The following is a 20,464-nucleotide window of genomic DNA, read 5'->3' as shown; positions in this document are numbered from 1 at the left end:
TTACAACTATAATCAAGTGTGTTACATGTTGTAATTTAATAAAATATATACACGTATGTATTACTAATATAATTTCCGGTGTGCATTCCATTCTTAATTGTTCAGTCCCAAAATATATAGGTTAAAGCCATATTCAATCGAAACTTAAACACTAACCTGATATGAAGTTGGTCGGGTTATTCCAAGCATTTTTACGGATGGCCTGATAGTCATATTAGCCTATTCTTACCCCTTTTAGCACTCTTTAATGTCATTATATCGAATAACGTACATTAGTGCTCAAACGGGTACCCTAAAAAAAAAATGAATCCGTGGGTCAAAAAAATACCCGCGAATCCGGGTCAAAGCTTCTGCGAACGATACCGGTTCGGGTCGCAAGCTACGAAATACAAGATTACATGTTGAACGTGTAGTCAAATCATCTCGTTTAAACAAGTGAAGTAAAATCACACCCTTTTATTTTTTTAAGCAGTTTTGTTATTACAAATACCGGGTAAACATAAATGAATAGAAGTGACGCACCAAAAGCATCAATGCCTAGATTAATTTGTTATTCAGACCCCTAAATAGTTACGTTAAAAAAAAGGAAATTTGTATTTTAAACTATATTGACTTCAAAGTAAAAAATGCAGTTATAGCTTACAGTGAAAATTATGTTGGCTTATCTCCTCAAAATAAGACAAGCTTTTTTTTGCTTGACAGGTTGTTTTTCCTGTACAAGCACTTTTGATCGCTATTCCAAGTAATACTAACGTTTGCTGATTAAGTTCAACAACGTTGTGTAAACTTAATAAATTGTTTTATGCAGTTCAGTATTTTATTCATAATTAAATAAATCAAAACAATAAAAAGTATAATATGATAAACATTATACTTGACAAACAGTTGAATATTAAGAAATCTTAAAGATGCTATGACAGTAAATGTAGTTTTATTTTAAGTAACTTATGTTATCTGACCCGACCCGAATTTTCTCAGGTATTTTAATTTTTACCCGCCGACCCGACCCGAAGAATAATTTTGACCCGTGTGAGCCCTAACATACATGTAAAACATGTTTTTATATTTTTAAATATAAATAATAGAAACAAACCCGAGGAAGATAAATATTTATGTAAACTTAAAATAAACATACAATGGGTGTAAGCAACTTGAATTTAATGGAAATTGATAATTAAATAAACTAGTTACCAAATTAACCAACTGACAGAAAATTATTGCATTTTATAGTCAAGAGCTTCTGTTTATCACTCTATAAATTAACCCATATGTTCTTAAAGTAAAACCCGACCGGTGTCCTTAAACTAACGTTTTTTCTAACCTAAGCCTGCATGTTGCTTTTTTAATTAAAAGGTGCATTGTTATATGTTACGAGAGTTGTCCGCTTGAGCTTCATAACATTAACCATCGTACGAAATGTATTGATAATAAGAATAATGACGATTTATAACTATTAAGATAAATTGTATGTTATCAATTGGAAATGTCATTTGTTTCTATGTCTTTCTAGAATTACTAGTCTTACATGCCATGCCAATGAAGTAAACATAATCATTATATAAGTCAATTTTATTTTAATGTTGTTTTTTAGCTTGGACAGCTTGGGGATCCTGGAGCTCTTGTTCTGATACCTGTGGTTATGGCCTAAGGGAGCGCTATAGGAACTGCAGTGGAACGTCTGACATGCAGAATTTCTGTGTTGGGTCTGATGTTCAAAATGTGATGTGCAAAACATCATGTAATGAAAACAGATGTAAGTTTATTCAAACATAGAATGATCCAACAATGTTATGCTCGAATCCATAGTTCATGTTGTCAAGTACTTATTACCGATTATTTAGTTAGCGGTAATTATTTAAAACATGTTACTTACACTTATAAACTTTATTTGGAAAGTTCCCAAGTAAAACAAACCTTCTATTATCTCGTATATTTTTATTTTTAATAGCATTTATTATATAAAAGGCAGTTTTTGCAATCAGATTTTTTAACCGCACATTGATGTCAGAGATGAGAGACGGTGATAAGTTTACCATGTATCGCGCAGAATCTGAATTATGTCTCTTTGTTGTTTTGGTTGTGTAACAGGACTGCGTTTATCCTATTACACGTATTCTAGATAGTGGGAAGTCACATGCATTGTCAATTTCATAGACGTTGTTTCCGCTAAGACTTAAAATATTCAACCTTATAGGCATGGAATTAAATCAAGAACAGGTATTCAAGTTAATAAAATCAACAATTCATTTTTAAGTATTTAGGATCACAGTGCCTGAGCAAGACTGTTAAATGTTAAACGTATCCCTTTAACTCGAGATTTAACGTGTCTATTATTGTAAAATTGTCTTATGAAATCAAAATTGAACGAAGCTATACAAGCACACAGACACTAATTACCGATTCTGTAGCAGTGATAAATAGAGAACTCCATCGATCATACCTGAACTGAAATATAAAATGCACCACTGAAAGCTTTGTAGTCTTTTTTCTATATCTACAGTGGAATATAAATAAAGTTCTTAAGACCCGTCTAATGTCGTTAGTATGTTCGAAGCATAGTTAAACCTGGTCAATCCTTTTTTCCACTAGTTGCTCTTTGCGGATACATTTTTATCATCTTTGCGGATACATGAATTTTACTCATCTTTGCGCATACATTGATTTACTCACAGTCTTTACGCTCACTTTAATTGTTTAACCGTTCTATGTCATTCAATAGTTTATTTTGTGGTTCTGGTGCATTGTTATATGTAACGAGAGTTGTCCGCTTGAGCTTCATTACATTAACCATCGTACGAAATGTATTGATAATAAGAATAATGACGATTTATAACTATTAAGATAAATTGTATGTTATCAATTGGAAATGTCATTTGTTTCTATGTCTTTCTAGAATTTCTAGTCTTACATGCCATGCCAATGAAGTAAACATAATCATTATATAAGTCAATTTTATTTTAATGTTGTGTTTTAGCTTGGACAGCTTGGGGATCCTGGAGCTCTTGTTCTGACACCTGTGGTTATGGCCTAAGGGAGCGCTATAGGAACTGCAGTGGAACGTCTGACATGCAGAATTTCTGTGTTGGGTCTGATGTTCAAAATGTGATGTGCAAAACATCATGTAATGAAAACAGATGCTAGTATATTCAAACACAGAATGATCCAACAATGTTATGCTCGAATCCATAGTTCATGTTGTCAAGTACTTATTACCGATTATTTAGTTAGCGGTAATTATTTAAAACATGTAACGTACAGTTATAAACTTTATTTGGAAAGTTGCTAAGTAAAACCAACCTTCTATTATCTTGTATATGTTTATTTTTAACAGCATTTATTATATAAAAGGCAGTTTTTGCAATCAGATTTTTTAACCGCACATTGATGTCAGAGATGAGAGACGGTGTTAAGTTTACCATGTATCGCGCAGAATCTGAATTATGTCTCTTTGTTGTTTTGGTTGTGTAACAGGACTGCGTTTATTCTATTACACGTATTCTAGATAGTGGGAAGTCACATGCAATGTCAATTTCATAGACGTTGTTTCCGCTAAGACTTAAAATATTCAACCTTATAGGCATGGAATTAAATCAAGAACAGGTATTCAAGTTAATAAAATCAACAATACATTTTTTTAAGTATTTAGGATCACAGTGCCTGAGCAAGACTGTTAATTGTTAAACGTATCCCTTTAACTCACGATTTAACGTGTCTATCATTGTAAAATTGCACGCGCTTATGGAATCAAAATTGAACGAAGCTATAAAAGCGCAAAGACACTAATTACCGATTCTGTAGCAGTGATGAATAGAGAACTCCGTCGATCATAACTGAAATGAAATATAAAATGCACCACTGAAAGCTTTGTAGTCTTTTTTCTATATCTACAGTGGAATATAAATAAAGTTCTGAAGACCCGTCTAATGTCGTTAGTATGTTCGAAGCATAGTTAAGCCTGGTCAATCCTTTTTTCCACTAGTTGCTCTTCGCGCATACATTTTTTATCATCTTTGCGGATACATGAATTTTACTCATCTTTGCGCATACATTGATTTACTCACAGTCTTTACGCTGACTTTAATTGTTTTACCGTTCTATGTCATTCAATAGTTTATTTTGTGGTTCTTTAAATAACATGCCAGTACAAGTTGGATTATGAAAATGATGTCAAATATCTTCCCCAAATTATTTTTGGATTAAAAATCTGAACATATTAAGTGTTTGTGTAGTTTCGTAAACAGTGTTTCCTTAAGATATATAATTAAACAAACAACAAGAAGTATGGGAATTTAAATAAATAGAGGATAATTGTTGGATTCAGTTATGTCGTGATCATAGAAAATATATATTTTCACTCGTGGCTGCGCCATTCTTGAAAATATTATTTTCTATGATCACTCGTGAATTAAAATCGACATTCCACCAAATCAACAAATTTTATTTTTATTTTATGCTTTTTTCATCGTTTATTTACATTGTAAACAAATTTAATTGGAGAACTTCGTAAAAAAAATGACGTCATTTCACAGTAAAGCTGAAACATATCGATCATTTTACTGTTATTTTTCACTGTTTGAAACAGTGATATATCAGTTTTAATGCACTGATAGTTCTCTATTAACCACATGAAAGCATACAAACCAAGAGCTATTTCCGTAAACGCGCGCAAAAGTACGAGCCAATTACTGCCGTCATAAAAACTCTGAAAACTGGTTTATAACGTTATTCGTTTGATTAATTGTGCATACAAATTTAAATTATAATAATAAATATAGTCTCAGACGTCTTCATGCAGGAATTCCATGGCTTAATAAAAGACTATTCGCACGCATTTGTCTCTTGTTAATGTTTTTACAGTATCTTTATGACTTTATAGAAATGCTCATTAAGTTTTCGTAAAATCTGCTTATATTTGCAACTATTTATTATATCAACTCAGCATACCTAAAAACAAGAGTTTTTTCTTAACGCCAAATTTAAGTTATAAATTGTTGCTTCGTTCGACCATTATTTTCGTTAGTTTTCGTTATTAATCATATCATTCCATTCGCGTGTACAGTACACACTCCTCATAAATATATATTTCATGACTGTTTATTTTCAGATCAGCTAGTGATGCCACAGGTTCATTTCTTCGCACGAATTCGGGAAGGTCAATTGAGACTATCGCCTGGACAGGATATTATCCTCAAAACGGCGGAAATCAACGAAGGTCAATGTTATGACGTGGCATCTGGGAAATTTACTGTCTCCGTCTCTGGAAGGTATGCCTTCGCATTCCAGTACTGTGTTCAGGCGAACCAAAATGGTTACATTGATATTGTGAAGCAAGGCACCACTCTGGAAAGATCAACTTTTCAAACAAGCAATACTGGATATCAGTGCATGTTAATGCAGACGTTCACCACGGCTGCTATATCCGATCAGATCTGGGTTAGATCAGCACCCGACTTCAGCGGAAGTTATCTCTTTGACAATATGTACACAAAGTTAACATCGTTTTCTGGTGTGTTAATGCTTCTGTAATATTCAAGCGGTCCATGCTTTTCATCGTGCTGAAATTTATGCATGAAACGTAAATGCTGGTATCGTTTTACATAAAACGGTACTGATCTTTATGCTTAACACCATAACATACCGATATATGATACAATTCATTACAAGAACAAGGGAACAGTGTGACATTTTGACATGGGTTATGACACAATCGTAATAAAGAAGAGCGCTAACGTTATGACTCCGCGATCAGAAAACATTCTTTTTGTTAACTTAAAAAAAGAACTTGTTTTTCGTCTAATCGTTGTATCTGATATATGTGTATTCGTGTAACATACGGAACTACAAAAGTATTGCATGTCTATTAATAAATCACCAGATGTTTACATTTCAAGTACTCACTGGTTATTCTTTTTTTCTGATATTTATCGTTTGGACTGACATGTATTAAGCACATTATTATTTTAAATTTATCTTTATGTTGATCCTCCTGTTAATGTTGGTGGTACTTAAACTACGTATGTATGTAGTATTTTAAGACATAGTTTAAAAATCTCTACGCAGCGTTGTCGTTTCTTGCTCTCATGAACAATTGTTTTTGGATTGTTTGCCTTAGTATTATATTATCAAAAGTAGTATCAATGTATTTCTTTTATATTTGAAAAATAGTGTATAAGTTAAGGTTCATAACAACAAATAAATTACCCAAATTAAAAAAAGGGAAATATAACAATTGTAGAATAGTATTCCACGTGGCTATGCTCTCATCACGTGAATCGCTATGAAGGCAGGGATTCGATCCAGCTATGCTGGTTCCAGTCAAATCTCTGCGCGGAAATCGATAGTTTATGGTATGTTTTTCAACTCTCCATGTCGTATTTCAGTCAGAAACTTGGTTCCGGTACACGACCCATTGACCCTCCATAACATCTCTTATCATAATCATTTCTCGCAATGGCTGTGCAGGATTTCAATCATGAGCTACTTAAGTTTTATATAATATTGCATTGTGCTGCATTTATTATCATTTTTATTATTATTACATCAAATCTATGGCTATTCATTCTGCGGGAAACATTCTGATTAGTTTGTCCAACGTATTGTTTATTACATCTTTTTACATGTAATAAGATATATAACATTGCGCGAAGTACAATCAACATCATAGCGTAAATCATACGATAAACCAGTAACACTACTATTGAAACTTGAACATATGTTTATAGTAATGCAATGTGTACATCTTGGTCGGTTACATTGACCCGATAAATGAATATCAGTATTGTTATAAGACACTGAACATCTTACAAGGCTGTTACGTATATTCTTAGGTCTTTTATAGGCCAACATAGGTTTAAATAAATGTAAAGACTTAACACTTTCCTTGTTTGATAATCTGAACAAATCCCAGTATTCGTGTCAAATTTTAGCAATATTAGGAAGTGATGTGTTAAAACATACAGTATTTCTCTGAGTAACACATAATGCACTTTCCTGTGTCATATTTTTCACTTGAGAAAATCCATTTTCAATAACATATGTTGGATAATTTCTACTTTTAAAATAATTAAATAAACTAGATAAGGACTGATTGAATACATCATCATCAGAAATAATACGTATGTAGCGCTTTGTCTGACTGTATGGAATACTCCGCTTACAGGACATGGGGTGAGATGACGTAAAATCTAAGTATAAATGCATATTAGTGTGTTTACAAAAAATATCTGTAACACAATGTCTAGTTCACTTTTTGATAAAGATACATCAAGGAAAGATACACACTGTTGAGATATATGAGAGGTAAATTTTATGGTTGAATGGAAGTTATTTAAATTATTAATAAAAGTGTTTAATTCTTCTAAAGAGCCATTCCATATCATAAAAATGTAATCCAAAAATCTAAGCCAAATATAGGGTTTAATAGAGGTATTGTTAAGAAAATATTCCTCAAATTAACCCATAAAAAGGGAAGCATAAGACGGTGCCATAAGACTTCCCATAGCAGTACCCATAGTTTGTAAATAAGTATCATAATTGAAATCAAAACAGTTATTTTCAAGAACAACTTGCAAAGTTTGCTAACATCATCAACATTTACATGGTTATTTATAGTTTCTTTCTTTTCTTAAAAAATATTTACAAGCATCTATTCCCTCACTATGGGGAATGTTAGTGTATAAAGAAGATACATCTAAGGTTACAAAGTAGCAATCTTTTTTTCAATTTAATAATTTTTATCTTGTTAATAAAGTATGTTGTATCTTTAACATACGATGGTAAATGCTGCATAACTGGATTTAAAACATAGTCCAAGAATTTAGAAATATTTTCCGTGTTGGAACTGCATTATGTTTTTTTAATAAGTTCTGTATCTATAAATATATGTATTTTTTTATAAGTTCTGTATCTATAAATATATGATCGATTATATCTAATAATGCGAAACAAGCCACGACAATTGGCAAAATACCGCTTAATTTGATTAGCGTGTGGTGCAGCTAAGAACTGCGCAGAAAAAGGCATTCCCTATCTTTGATCTTATTGATATAACTTTTTATCTTTCACCAAACCCAAACACAATCAACGCCAGATATGTTTGTTAAGGAATATCTCGGTTTATTTAACTCATAAATATACTATCTTGTCAATTTCCCAATAAATTATTGTATAAGTGCATTGGTCCTCAATGTTTGGTCCATAGGGTGCAATGTAGTTGCATCATTTCTGACCTAATCAAAATCTCGACTCTTCGCCAAAATATCTGGTTAGTCAATAAAATAAAATATCATCGAAGAAAAAACAATAACCTCTATATAGTTGCAGTTTCATTCTACGTAATGGCAATATACTATTTTTCAGCAGGCTTATTCAGCACCATGCTTCCTCGGCATAGGCATTAAAAATGTGATGATTCGGCTGGAAGCTTTTTCGGCCCAAAGTCAGCGTAACTTATTCGGCCATTTCTTTAAAAATACATATTAATTTAACTAAATTAAACACCATAGCCGTTTTATTATGATGATATTGTATTTGCATAAAAAAATTTTTGCTACCAAATTAACTTGCAATGAAAATGTTGTATGCGACCTAAGCTTTGTTTTCAATAATTATCATTCCGCTCATTTACTTTGATACGAATTCTGTCCCCTGAATAGTTTTTCGAACTAATCAGAAAAATGAAAATAATTTATTAATTTTTAGCTCAACTTGTCGAAAAAAAAAAGAGCTATACTACTCGCCTCGGCGTCGGCGTCGCCGTTGGTTAAAGTTTGATATAAAGTCTGTAGAGTGTCTGTCTGACTAGGAACCGGCAGGTCCCGTGTTCGATTTCCATGGTGGTCGGGGTTTTTTTTCTGGCTGGGTTACATTTGCGCCCACCTTTTAAATTGCATGTCAGACGTCCCTCAGATGTCGAGGCAGTAGGACATTTGTTTACAGTGGGAGTTTCATGATACAGCCATTACCAGATAACCTTTGCCTTTATTGGACAACCAGTGCTATGTACCAGAGGCTGTCTCTTGCCATCTTCAAATAGGGCCGAAAATCCGAACCTGTGATAATATATTGGCATTGAAATAAATTATATCTCATTGTCATCAACATACGCATGTACTATAAGCTAAACTTATTAAAAAATACAGAAGCATGTATACCAAAGTGACATAGATGTACCAGGAGTTAACGAAAAATGATAAAAGAACACGATTTGTGAGATCATTAGGGGTTAACAGAGAAAAATGATCGGAACGCCAAATGTAATAAAATCTCAGATAAGTATTAGGATCGCAGAGAAACACAATTACATATTAAAATTATTTTTAAACATATAGCAGCGATGTTGTCAAAGCCCCCCCCCCCCAAAAAAAAAATTGCATATAAAACAACAAAATACAACTTGAACAATACCACCAGGTAGAAAAGCAAAGATGTTACTGATGCTAATTGTTTTACTGTTATACATCAATATATTCATTTATAAAGTGCATCATTCAGTAAATAACCCACGTGATATTTTTTATTTAAATCTTCTAAATTGCTGTTCGCGTTGTTTTTAGAGAAACACTTTAAGTTAAAGGGAAGAAGCCATATGATACACGGGTTAATGCAATTTAATAATGTATACGTTTAAAAGACATATGTGGCTAAATACAAAATAAATTATTTATTTAGACAATCAGGGGATGCACCTCTTAAATTTTTACTGCAGAAAACAACTGATTATTCGTAAGAAAGAAGGGCATAAACAACATTTATTGTGACCTTCCCGATAATTTCCGAACATTGTGATAGTTCGTAAACACTAACAACATTGGTAGTTCAACAAGCGAGAGAATCATTAACAATATATAAAATGGTAAATCCATTACTTTGTTTTCCGATTAAAACGAGCTTGAACTTTTTCAGTGAATTTTCGATATCACCACTTGATCCCATGTTTAGTATTAAACAGCTTACACTGATCTTTATTTAAGTTTCTGATATGTCGACTTGAGCCGGAAGTGTAGCCACGTTATTTAAAACACGCATGCGTAATTCATGAATCAATTTAGTATCCGAAAGAGGAAAATCTGCGAAAAGGTAGTCAGGTCAGAGTTCACAACTTCAAGTCGATGACGAATTTGTTTGTATGAAACCATACACAGAGTGAATATTTTTGTACATTATCAACTGTCGAAACAAAAATAGATTATAGGTCTTAGGCGAGAAATACTTTTTGTCCATCGATAGTTTCAATTAAATGTATGCTTGAACCGAGAAATAGTTAACATACAATAATGTTAAAACAAAAAATACAGATCATTAACAAGAACAGTCATAGGACGCATTCAACAGGTCTGAATACAATCCGTAATTACAAACGTTTCTAATAATTTACATTTATATATACATGTTCAGACGCGTTGCCATAAACACATGGTCCATCAGACGCTTTATTCTGAGAGGTGTAAACTTACGTGATTTAGCTTGTTTAACAAACATACATGATTTAAAGAGAGCTACAATTTATGGAAGGTGATATCATAGCATACGATCCAATGTACATAAAAAGACATTGATGCAAAAAGTCAAATACAAAGAAAGAAACAACCTTTTAGAAAAGTATGTCAGCATGTGGTCGAATATTTACATTCGGTGAAGAGAAACACACACGACTCGTCATCATGTGTAAAGGTCATTGCCGTGGTCGAAAATGCATATTTTCACCAAAATAAACACAAGATTCAATGAAAAACATGATGGCAATAATAAGCATAGAGCCATTTCGTCATCGCGTTATAATCATTGTACATGGGCATCAGGTACGCTCACCCTTGTCGTAAATAGCGTTTTATCAAACGAGAAAATCACACAGTAGATCTCAAATCAAAGAGCTGTAACACGTTACAATATCCTTCTTGATTTGCAGTTAGATGAAATGTAATCTCACAGACATACAACTTTTACGAAATGTACAATCCCCAAGATGTCAAGCTTAGAATAACACATGGTATAACATGAGCTAAGCTTTATAGATTGCATAATTATATAAACACATATGTACAAATCCTGGAACAATTGCGCAGTGTTCACTATTAATAATTCATTTACTAATGCATATGCTCATTATACAAAAAGGTATGGACGTCGTTTCGAGGACAAGGAATATAAAAGAACATCGTTTTTAAGCACCATCTTGGTTTCTTCAATGTTAACATTTATAGACTGGTAATTTAAAATGATGAATAATTTAAATAGTTTAAATAGCAATAAAAATGGTGTACTGCATGGCAATATTGCTAAAATAGTAAAACTTTTTTACATGAAATTAAACGCTGGTATATATACTATTGTTTTCGCCCACATGAATTAAAAACGTTTAATATCTGCCACAAAAGTGAACCCTAAAGTGTATAAGTGAGTTATTGCCATTCAAGTTTTGATTGGAATCATAGGTAAATATTTACATTAGTGAGATAATCTCATATCTCATCCATCTGTTAACTTGACTGTGCATGTGCAATACAGCTTGGTCTGTTTTGCATAAGTTTTAATATGAAACATCTTGTCATTGTATTTCAAGCCATTTCAACTCAGTATTTTAAAAACATATAACGACTGATTGGTTAACACAATGAAAACTACAACTGTCTTGGATTCCAGTTTGCGAATATTTAAAGGAAATGGTTAAAATGTAATATTCAACACAGTCTTTTTAAAGATTATTCACAATACTTTGAGTATGCCATTTGTATAAACAATACGCAACATCATTGAACAAAAAAGTCCCTAAAATAACTGAATTTTTCATGAGCTTGGAAGTCATGTCCTTTTCTATTGATGTCGTTACATATGGATGTTCCAAATACAATGTAATCATATTAATTTAAACTGTTCTCACTCTTCCTGTTAAGAGTTCTTCAAAACACTGTCTAAGTGCGAGGTTAGGCTAGTCTTTTATCGGTTTAAACCTCAAATGCTTTGCATTGACAGTTCTATGGCGATAACCCAAACTTTAATCATATGTCAAAAATATGTTTGATGTATTCCATGTGTGGGAGGGCAGAGGGTGGGAAGAACAGTTCTGGAATTTTATGATAACTATACACGTAAAGGATTATTCAAGAATAGGAAAGGTGTCAGATCGCGTAAGTTGTTGCAGAAATAAGTCATGTTTTTATACATATAAAAATAACCCTCCTGCTCTTGTGATTTGAAATGTATTATTTTGTATTTTATACTTATAGACTGTACAAATAAAGTTCATACTGAAATCAACTTGATCACAACCAATAACTACCAAACAGAAAAGCCCACTTAAAAAAGACCAAGAGGGTTTTATACCATAGAGATTAGAAATAACTTATTTGCAAGTATGTTCATTTAAATCAACTTGAGGAATGCAACTTAACATAGCATTCAACAGATGTCTCTCTTGAGGCAGTTACAGTAACATCTGTTATTTGAGTAATGTTGCGGTTGTTTTCCGGCATGTCAACTTAACCCACTCGTTTGTGATGAGTGCGTTCAAAAACGAACACTATTTTGAACATTCTCAATGGTTCCCAGATGCCAGTCACTTATTTCATAATATGTTGTCGTATCATGGCAAACCATAAACAAAGGGTCGATGATAATGCCTCCTGGAAGCCACAAAGAAATACTATGAAAACGATGAGTGAGGCCATTACTAAATAATTGATGCTTTTGCTACGGAGTTCGCATCCAGACGTTGAATGTGATATTTATTCTGCATTATTGCAGAATAAAAATGAAATAGAATGACTATTTCAATGTTGAATATTTTAAATGCATTTAGATGTCCTTTATATGAAAAACCAATATTATCATGAATACATTCACCAGGGCTCTGTTCTACGCACTGAACATAATAATGGTCGCCGCATTCGCCAGAGAACCATCTTCTTTTTGAAAGCGCAATCAATATTCGGTCGGGTTTTTTATTTCGAGTTGGCTTTGTGATAAAACTTATCGAGGGGAGAATTAAAATAGCTTTTAGTGATTTATAAAACAGATAGAAGGTAAAGTAACGACGGCTTAATAAGATCATATATTATTGATAATTCTCTGCTCTAATCATACTGTGTAAACATGTTTGCATGTGTACTAATAAATACTTTGTTTGCAAAGTATCAATTATAACGTTTTTGCAATGCAATGTCATTTTGATACTTATTTGATACTTAATGCTTACCAGTTGTGACATAAAGACTATTATACATGTATACAATACACTAAAAACCTGTTTGCACTGAACATTTATTTTTTTTACGAATTGGTCAGAGCGAAAACGTTCTAAGTGACTTTAAAGCAGTTTAAACACTTATCGAAATTCTAACTCTATAGCATATATTTGAAATTGAAGACATGAAAGATAATAATGTGACGTTTTGAAAATAGGTAGTCTTTAAAATAAATTTTGGACAAATATTACTTATGATGGTTGCGTTTTCATCAGCTTGGACATATATACGTCTATATTATGTAAAACAGTTGTGCATGTATTTATATTCATGCACGATTAGTATTATAATCATTCCGAAAGAATATAAAGACAATTGTATATTTTAATGAAAGTTCCGCTATGGTGGTTATTTGAGTGAGCGGTTAGCATGCATTTATTCTAATAATTCACCGAAAAAGACTCGTCATTGATGATAAAAGGCGTTTTATGGTGTACAATAAATCACTGTAATTGCAGCAATTTGTTTAAAACGTAATGAAAAAAAAATGGGTCGCGCAGCTTAGTAAAGAATAACAAGAATACAAGTTCCACGCATCACAATAAAACATCGAGTTAACTTCGTTCATATTCAGCTGTAGATCCTTACATAATAAAACATCAATTACCTGGATATGAAACTGGAAATATTTTCTTTTAAAAACATTGTATAAAATGCGTACACATTTCGATTTTTGTTATTATATCTATGACTTTATTTATTTTAATTTTTGATTTTAGATCAAATACTGGTTCCTGTGATATATTTCTACGCCCAAACCCCAGCACAGCTAACCATGACGTCGGGGAACTTCGTCATTTCCGCTTCTGTGAATGTCAACGAAGGACTAGGTTATAACCGGTCAAATGGCAGATTCACCGTGTCAGTCCCTGAGCTGTATGTGTTCACAGTTCAACATTGCATACAAGATAGTATGTGGTCTGATCTAAAAATAATTCACTAACGGATAGCACTGCAACGAGCCGCGAACTCGGATGAAGGTAACCGTCAATCGTGTTTCTCTATGCAGGCATTTACACAGGCTGTAGTTGCGGATCAAATATGAGTGAAGACCACCGAGGCATGTTATTTCCATGAAATGTCTACACGATATACTTCATTTTCCGGCGCACTGATTCATACATAAGGTTCTTACATGTCTGTAACATACAGTATCCGACTTTTTACGCAGTCATTTGGAATGAATTTGTAGAGCAGTGCATGTGTTCTTATTTCAACGTTGACGAACGTAACACGTCATATTTTATACACAAGAGGGCCAAGATCGCCCTAGTTCGCTCACCTTTTTATACAAGGCCGTGATCATTGCTTAGTTGAAAATTCAGTACTCTATAGCATATTAGATTGGTTCTCTTCTGTTTACTTTTGCAGTGTGAGAATACGGTTTATTCTGATTGAGTACTGTTTATTTGCATGTTTTTTTGGCAATGCAAACCTTTGCAAGTAATGATAATTCTACATGTGTTTACAAGGTTATTGTAAGAGTTGGACCTCATGACCAAGATTTTGACTCCACATGACCCAATGTCAAACTTTGCCTGGATATTTTCAAGAAAAACATCCTGTTCATTTATCATCATTATTGGACCAAAACCATGGCCTCTAGTGTGCTTACAAGGTTTATGTAAGATTAGACCCCATGATCTAGACTTTGTCCCCACATTACCAAACGAAAAACTTGACCAAGATATTGTCCAGACAAACATACTTGTCAAGTTTTACATATATATTGAACTAAAACTCTGGCATATGGAGTGTTTACGAGGTTTTTGTAAGATTTGACCTGGTGAACTATATTTTGACCCCTCAAAAATAAATATTATGACCAAGATTCATAAAATCTGAAACAAAATTGTGATCTCTATAGTGTTTACAAGGGTTTTGTGTAATATCATGAAAATTTTGACAATCTCAGGGCAATAATTCTGGCATTTATTATGCTATTTTGCTCATTATCAAACTTGATTGAGATCTTGTTTCCATACAGCTTCTCAGCAATTAGGATAAATAATGCTTGAAAAAATATGAATGCTAGAGTGTTTACAAACCAATTGTTGACGGACGGACGGAATACGGACACAAACCGATCCTACTGCCTCACCTGAGCAATCAATGTTATGACTAAGTTTCATGATGATTCGGCAAAAAATGTGACTTCTAGCGTGTTCACAAGGTTTACTAAGGAAAACCGCCCCAACCCCCCGGCGGCCATGTTTTAAGGTCCATCAGGACCATTTTCGAACTCATCTGACATATAAATAAAACCATTGTTTTCACCAAGTTTTATGATAATTGAACAATATCAGTGACTTCTATAGTGTTCACACGCTTTTTTAACTGTATAACTATCAGGAAAATGCGCCCTCACCCCTGGCAGCCATGTTTTCCAACGGACCGGAACCATTTTCAAACTCAATTTTTGTATCTAGAAAACAAATGTTCTGACCAAATTTCGTGAAAATTGGGCCATAAATGTGACTTCTTCAGTGTTCACATGTTTTCACTATTTACATATAGAGAAAAATGCCCCGTCCACTGGCGGCCATGTTTTTACACCGATTTTCGAACTTGTCCGAGATACCAATAACACCAATGTTTTACCAAGTTTTATGATGATTGGGCAAAACTTGTGACTTCTAGAGTGTTCACAAGGTGTCTCTATAGCCAAGTAAGGAAAACTGCACCGCCCACTGGCAGCAATGTTTTTCAACGGACCGGAACCACTTTTGAACTCAACCAACATATCATTAAGACAATCATTTTGACGAAGTAAAATGAAGATTGGACATGAAATGTGACTTCTACAGTGTTTACAAGGTTTTTCTTTATTTGACCTAGTGACCTTGTTTTTAACCCAGCATGACCCGATTCGAACTCGATCGAGGTTTCATTGGGACAAATCTTCGAACTAAGTTTCATGAAGATAACACAAGAAATGTGGCTTCTAGAGTGTTATAAAAGTTTCTCTCTAGCCAAATAAGGACAACGGCCCCGTCCACTGGCGGCCATGTTTTTTAAAAGACCGGAACCACTTTTCAACTCAACCAACAAATTATTAAGACAAACATTTTGACAAAGGTACAAGAAGATTGTACATGAAATGTGACTTCTACAGTGTTTACAAGGTTTTTTCTATAGCCAAATAAGGAAAACTGCCACGTCCACTGGCGGCCATGTTTTTCAACGGACCGGAACCACTTTTAAACTCAACCAATATATTATTAAGACAAGCATATTGACAAAGTTACATAAAGATTGGACATGAAATGTGACTTCTACAGTGTTTACAAGTTTGTTGTTTTTACCTAGTTACCTAGTTTTTGACCCAACATTACCCAGTTTCGAACTCGATCGAGGTATCATTTGGACATATCTTCTGACCAAGTTTCATAAAGATCGGACACGAAATGTAGCCTCTTCAGTGTTTACAAACCAAATGTGGATGACGGACGGACGGACATACGACGGACAAAGACCGATCAAAAAAGCTCACCTGAGCAATCAGGTGAGCTAAAAAAAACAATGGAAGTCATGTTCTATGATTTCGTAGAAAAAAGCTTAATTACATTTAGTTTGCATCAACAGTACAATGCGGCTACGACATGCGATGGTCATATTGGTAGTATTATTGTCACATCTATATATGTCACAAACATGAAATAAAAAATGGGGATCAGCATGAATGATATTTATATGGTCTTTGTTTCCTATATTAGATAATACAACTGTGTTTTGGGCGCAGTAGAACGTATCCCCGTACAGATCTGTAATGTTGTCATATTTCCAGCTTATGAGGATAAAAGCAGTAGAGCTATTAATTGGGGATGAAACATGTTTGCCATGGTGTTTTTTTGTAAATCTTAGTTTTACTTCTTGATCGGTTATTTTTTTCCCTTTTTCATAACATTTTATTTCTGAAAACATACATTTTACAGTCGTACACAATACCATAGAGGATTGAGAATTTTGAGCTTTAACAAATCTAACTGAAAGAAATATGGTTTCAGAATATTATGTGGTGGAGAGAATAAAAAGGTAGGCGGTCTAGATTTGCGATGGTGCTTCCACCTAGTTTGTTTGACACGTTTCTGTATATGAAACGCTAACTTGATTCCTTAATGCCTTTCATAGATGGACCATATGTCTTTTCATACTTATAACTTAAAAATCGATCCCTTAATCATTTGAATTTATATCCGATACTCACGACGTTAGAAACATTAAATGATATGTTAACATTTTCTGTCTGAAAATAAAATACAAAATACACTTGATTGAGATGGTTTTAGACAAGCGTTCATAACGCAATTATTTCTGGAGTAAGTGTGAGGTTCGGGTTTGCAATTACTGTTCCTAGCCGGTGATCCAAGTTTTAATAATTGTATGACTTTAGTTTTTGGTGTTCTGTTATATAAGATGTCCAAACTAAAATAAATATATCCTGATAAAGTGTTTTGAGTTAAATTCTTTTTTATATACCAGTTAAATATCAATAATAGTTAAATAGGTTAATATGCAAATGAGTACACCAAAGGTAATACTGACAAATAAAACAAAGTCCCATGTCAAAGCAGCGTATATTGTAACACTTTACCTGTCCCAGTGGACTATCATACATGTAAGGGACATCGTATGATGTGGTGCTCTTGGCGGTCACGGGTGTTGACCAGGCCACGAACTACTGTTGATTTGGGTTAAGATACTATTTTTAAAGGATGATGGGGAGGTTGTTACTTGCTGAGACCATCACGTTTTCAGAACACGACCGTATATATAAGCATTTATATAAACATTTACATAAGCATTTATATAAGGATTAGTATAAAAGCGGGGTGTTTTTAACAAACTTCGAGCCAGTCGAGCCGAGCCTTGTTGGTAGCAACTCGCACAATGAACATCCCAATTTAGCGGCTTCACGGGATAGTGCAAGAGAGACGGACATTTGGACATTTGTTTTTCTGGACGGATTATATTTTGTGTTGGAGTATCTTGTTTATTTCTTTACTGATTATTTCTTGCCCAATTTCTATAAGAAGAATTACATACACACAAGAATAAGATACACTATATATACGAACATTTAAATTAAGAATAAAAAGTTGTTATATGCTAGAAAAAGAACTTTGAGAGCAAATAGATTTACATAAGGGTGGAAGTGCCACATATGTTAATCATTTTTGGCGCCGTGACGCAGGATATTCACAAGGTGCCACATAACGTAATCATTTTTGGTGCCGTGTGACAGCAGCAGACGACAAGAAGCAGTTACATTTTCGTTTTACAGTTGGACGATACGACCAGAAGCAGTAACATTTCGTTTTACCAGTGGGACGCCACGATAGACAGCAATAACCATTCATCGACACGCTAGGAAAGCAGACGACATTAACACACTTTCTTTCAGCAGCAACTACAACAACAACAACAACGACTTTGGCGACGGGAGCAGCGGACAACCTACACGACAACGACCGGAAACAGCGACGAACATTTTGATTTATATTTATTATATAGATTTAATTATTGTTAAACAAATAATTCTTATTATCTAAATATTGTTTTAATAATTACAGGTCACGCACATATCGGTGGAGCTCTCCTGAGAAACGTTCACCGGAAGCTGAAAAGGGCATTTTTTCACGTGAATCGGAGTCAGGTCAGAACCTTTTTTCTGTCTCAGTTCTTTTGACCTACTTGCCAACTTGTTAAACACTCATATTTAAGGTTGAGCTGGTTAATACCCACATTTTAGGTTACGCTGTTCAGTCTTTACATTTTAGGATTAAGAAATAAGGTTACGGTTTTTAAGAAAATAATATAAAGATGGTCACTGGATCGCAACAAACACCATTTCAAGTACTGGCTGAAAGTTTAATTAACTTACCGGACACTTTATATGCAAACACAGCTTTAACACAGTTACCACGATTTTCGGGAAAATCGTCGGAATTCCATGATTGGACATTAGAACTAGAGAGATTTTTTATGATTCATAATTGCGATGAGGCCAGGAAAATTAAAATAGTTTTTCAGACGGCTTCAGGCCCAGTCTGTGAATTTTTAAAGCGATTTTTAACCACAAACCCTGAAGTTAGGTACATTGACTTAAAAGCTGAGTTGAAAATGCGATACGGGGATATAATTGACCCACAATACGCCTTAAAGCTATTAAGGAACGTTAAGCAACGTGCAGGGGAAAATGTCGCAAATTATGGGGAACGTCTATTAATGTTAGCTAGGGATGCATGTGAAGGTGAACTCAATGAGAGGGATCCCATGCAACGAATTCTAGTAGGTCAGTTCATTGATGGGTTGATCGATAACGCAGTGAGCAAAAAATTAAATAGAAGCAATCCGGGTAATTTAACGGACAGTGTCAATAGGGCTCTCAAGGAGCAAAATATCTTAAAAAAGGTAAACACGAGAAAAGGTCACGGGGGATATAGATCAAATGATATCTATCTACTAATAGGGATGTAAGTTACGAACATTTAAAAACATCATAAATATCATAATAATATTAATAATAATAATAGTAGTTGTAGAAATAATAAATAAAATAATAATAAAAATAGTAAAATAAATAAATAAAATAATAATAAAAATAGTAAAATAGCGGAATGAACGGTTCACGCTAGAAATTTGAAATGTGAAGGAGTCGTAAACGTAGTAAAATAGCGGAATGAACGGTTCACGCTAGAAATTTGAAATGTGTAGACATAGATACATGAAATGTACCGCAAGAACGCCTCAAGGAAAGTAGAGGTAAGCGTAAGTCTACACAGATCGTAACCCCGAGCTATGGAGACGACACGGAGGTAGGCGAAATTAATTAGGCGATTTGATAGCTATATGAGTTCTCACATTGATGATAAAAGGGAGGGTCGTATGTCGGACAATGACGAGACGCCCTTAGCGAAATTAATTAGGCGACGTGTTTATAGCGAAGTAATTCATCGTATAGTAAAGATGAAATACCTTGGCCAAGCGTAGGTCAGAGCGTATGCGTGAACACGAAAGGTCAAATTCGGGTGAATGAAGTGATCACTCCGATATGGAGCTTAATGTAGTCGAATACGCGAGTCCGCGGTCGATTAAGAAACATTACTCCGATAAAAATGACGTTATAATTGATTTAATCAGAAAGATGTTAAAGTAAATTCAAACAAGTTTATACGTTAGAAACGAGCTTTATTTGAGTTTGGATCAGATATATAAAGAGC

The 20,464-nt window shown here is 33.8% G+C and overlaps 1 protein-coding gene across 1 annotated transcript in view; it reads left to right on the top strand.

The window, feature by feature from the left end:
• LOC127848811 (A disintegrin and metalloproteinase with thrombospondin motifs adt-1-like) overlaps positions 1 to 6,053 on the top strand; it is a 410,245-nt gene extending 404,192 nt beyond the window's left edge. The window contains exons 11-13 of the mRNA XM_052381447.1: positions 1,592 to 1,753; positions 2,975 to 3,121; positions 5,105 to 6,053. Coding sequence (XP_052237407.1) covers positions 1,592 to 1,753; positions 2,975 to 3,121; positions 5,105 to 5,526 — 731 coding nt within the window. The 3' untranslated portion in view covers positions 5,527 to 6,053. The remainder of the gene's footprint in view (positions 1 to 1,591; positions 1,754 to 2,974; positions 3,122 to 5,104) is intronic.
• Positions 6,054 to 20,464: the final 14,411 nt, after the last annotated feature.

Source organism: Dreissena polymorpha, chromosome 10, assembly GCF_020536995.1.
Source record: "Dreissena polymorpha isolate Duluth1 chromosome 10, UMN_Dpol_1.0, whole genome shotgun sequence".
NCBI lineage: Eukaryota > Metazoa > Mollusca > Bivalvia > Myida > Dreissenidae > Dreissena > Dreissena polymorpha.
Note: the sequence above shows the minus strand (reverse complement) of the source record. Positions and strands in the feature narration are given on the sequence as shown.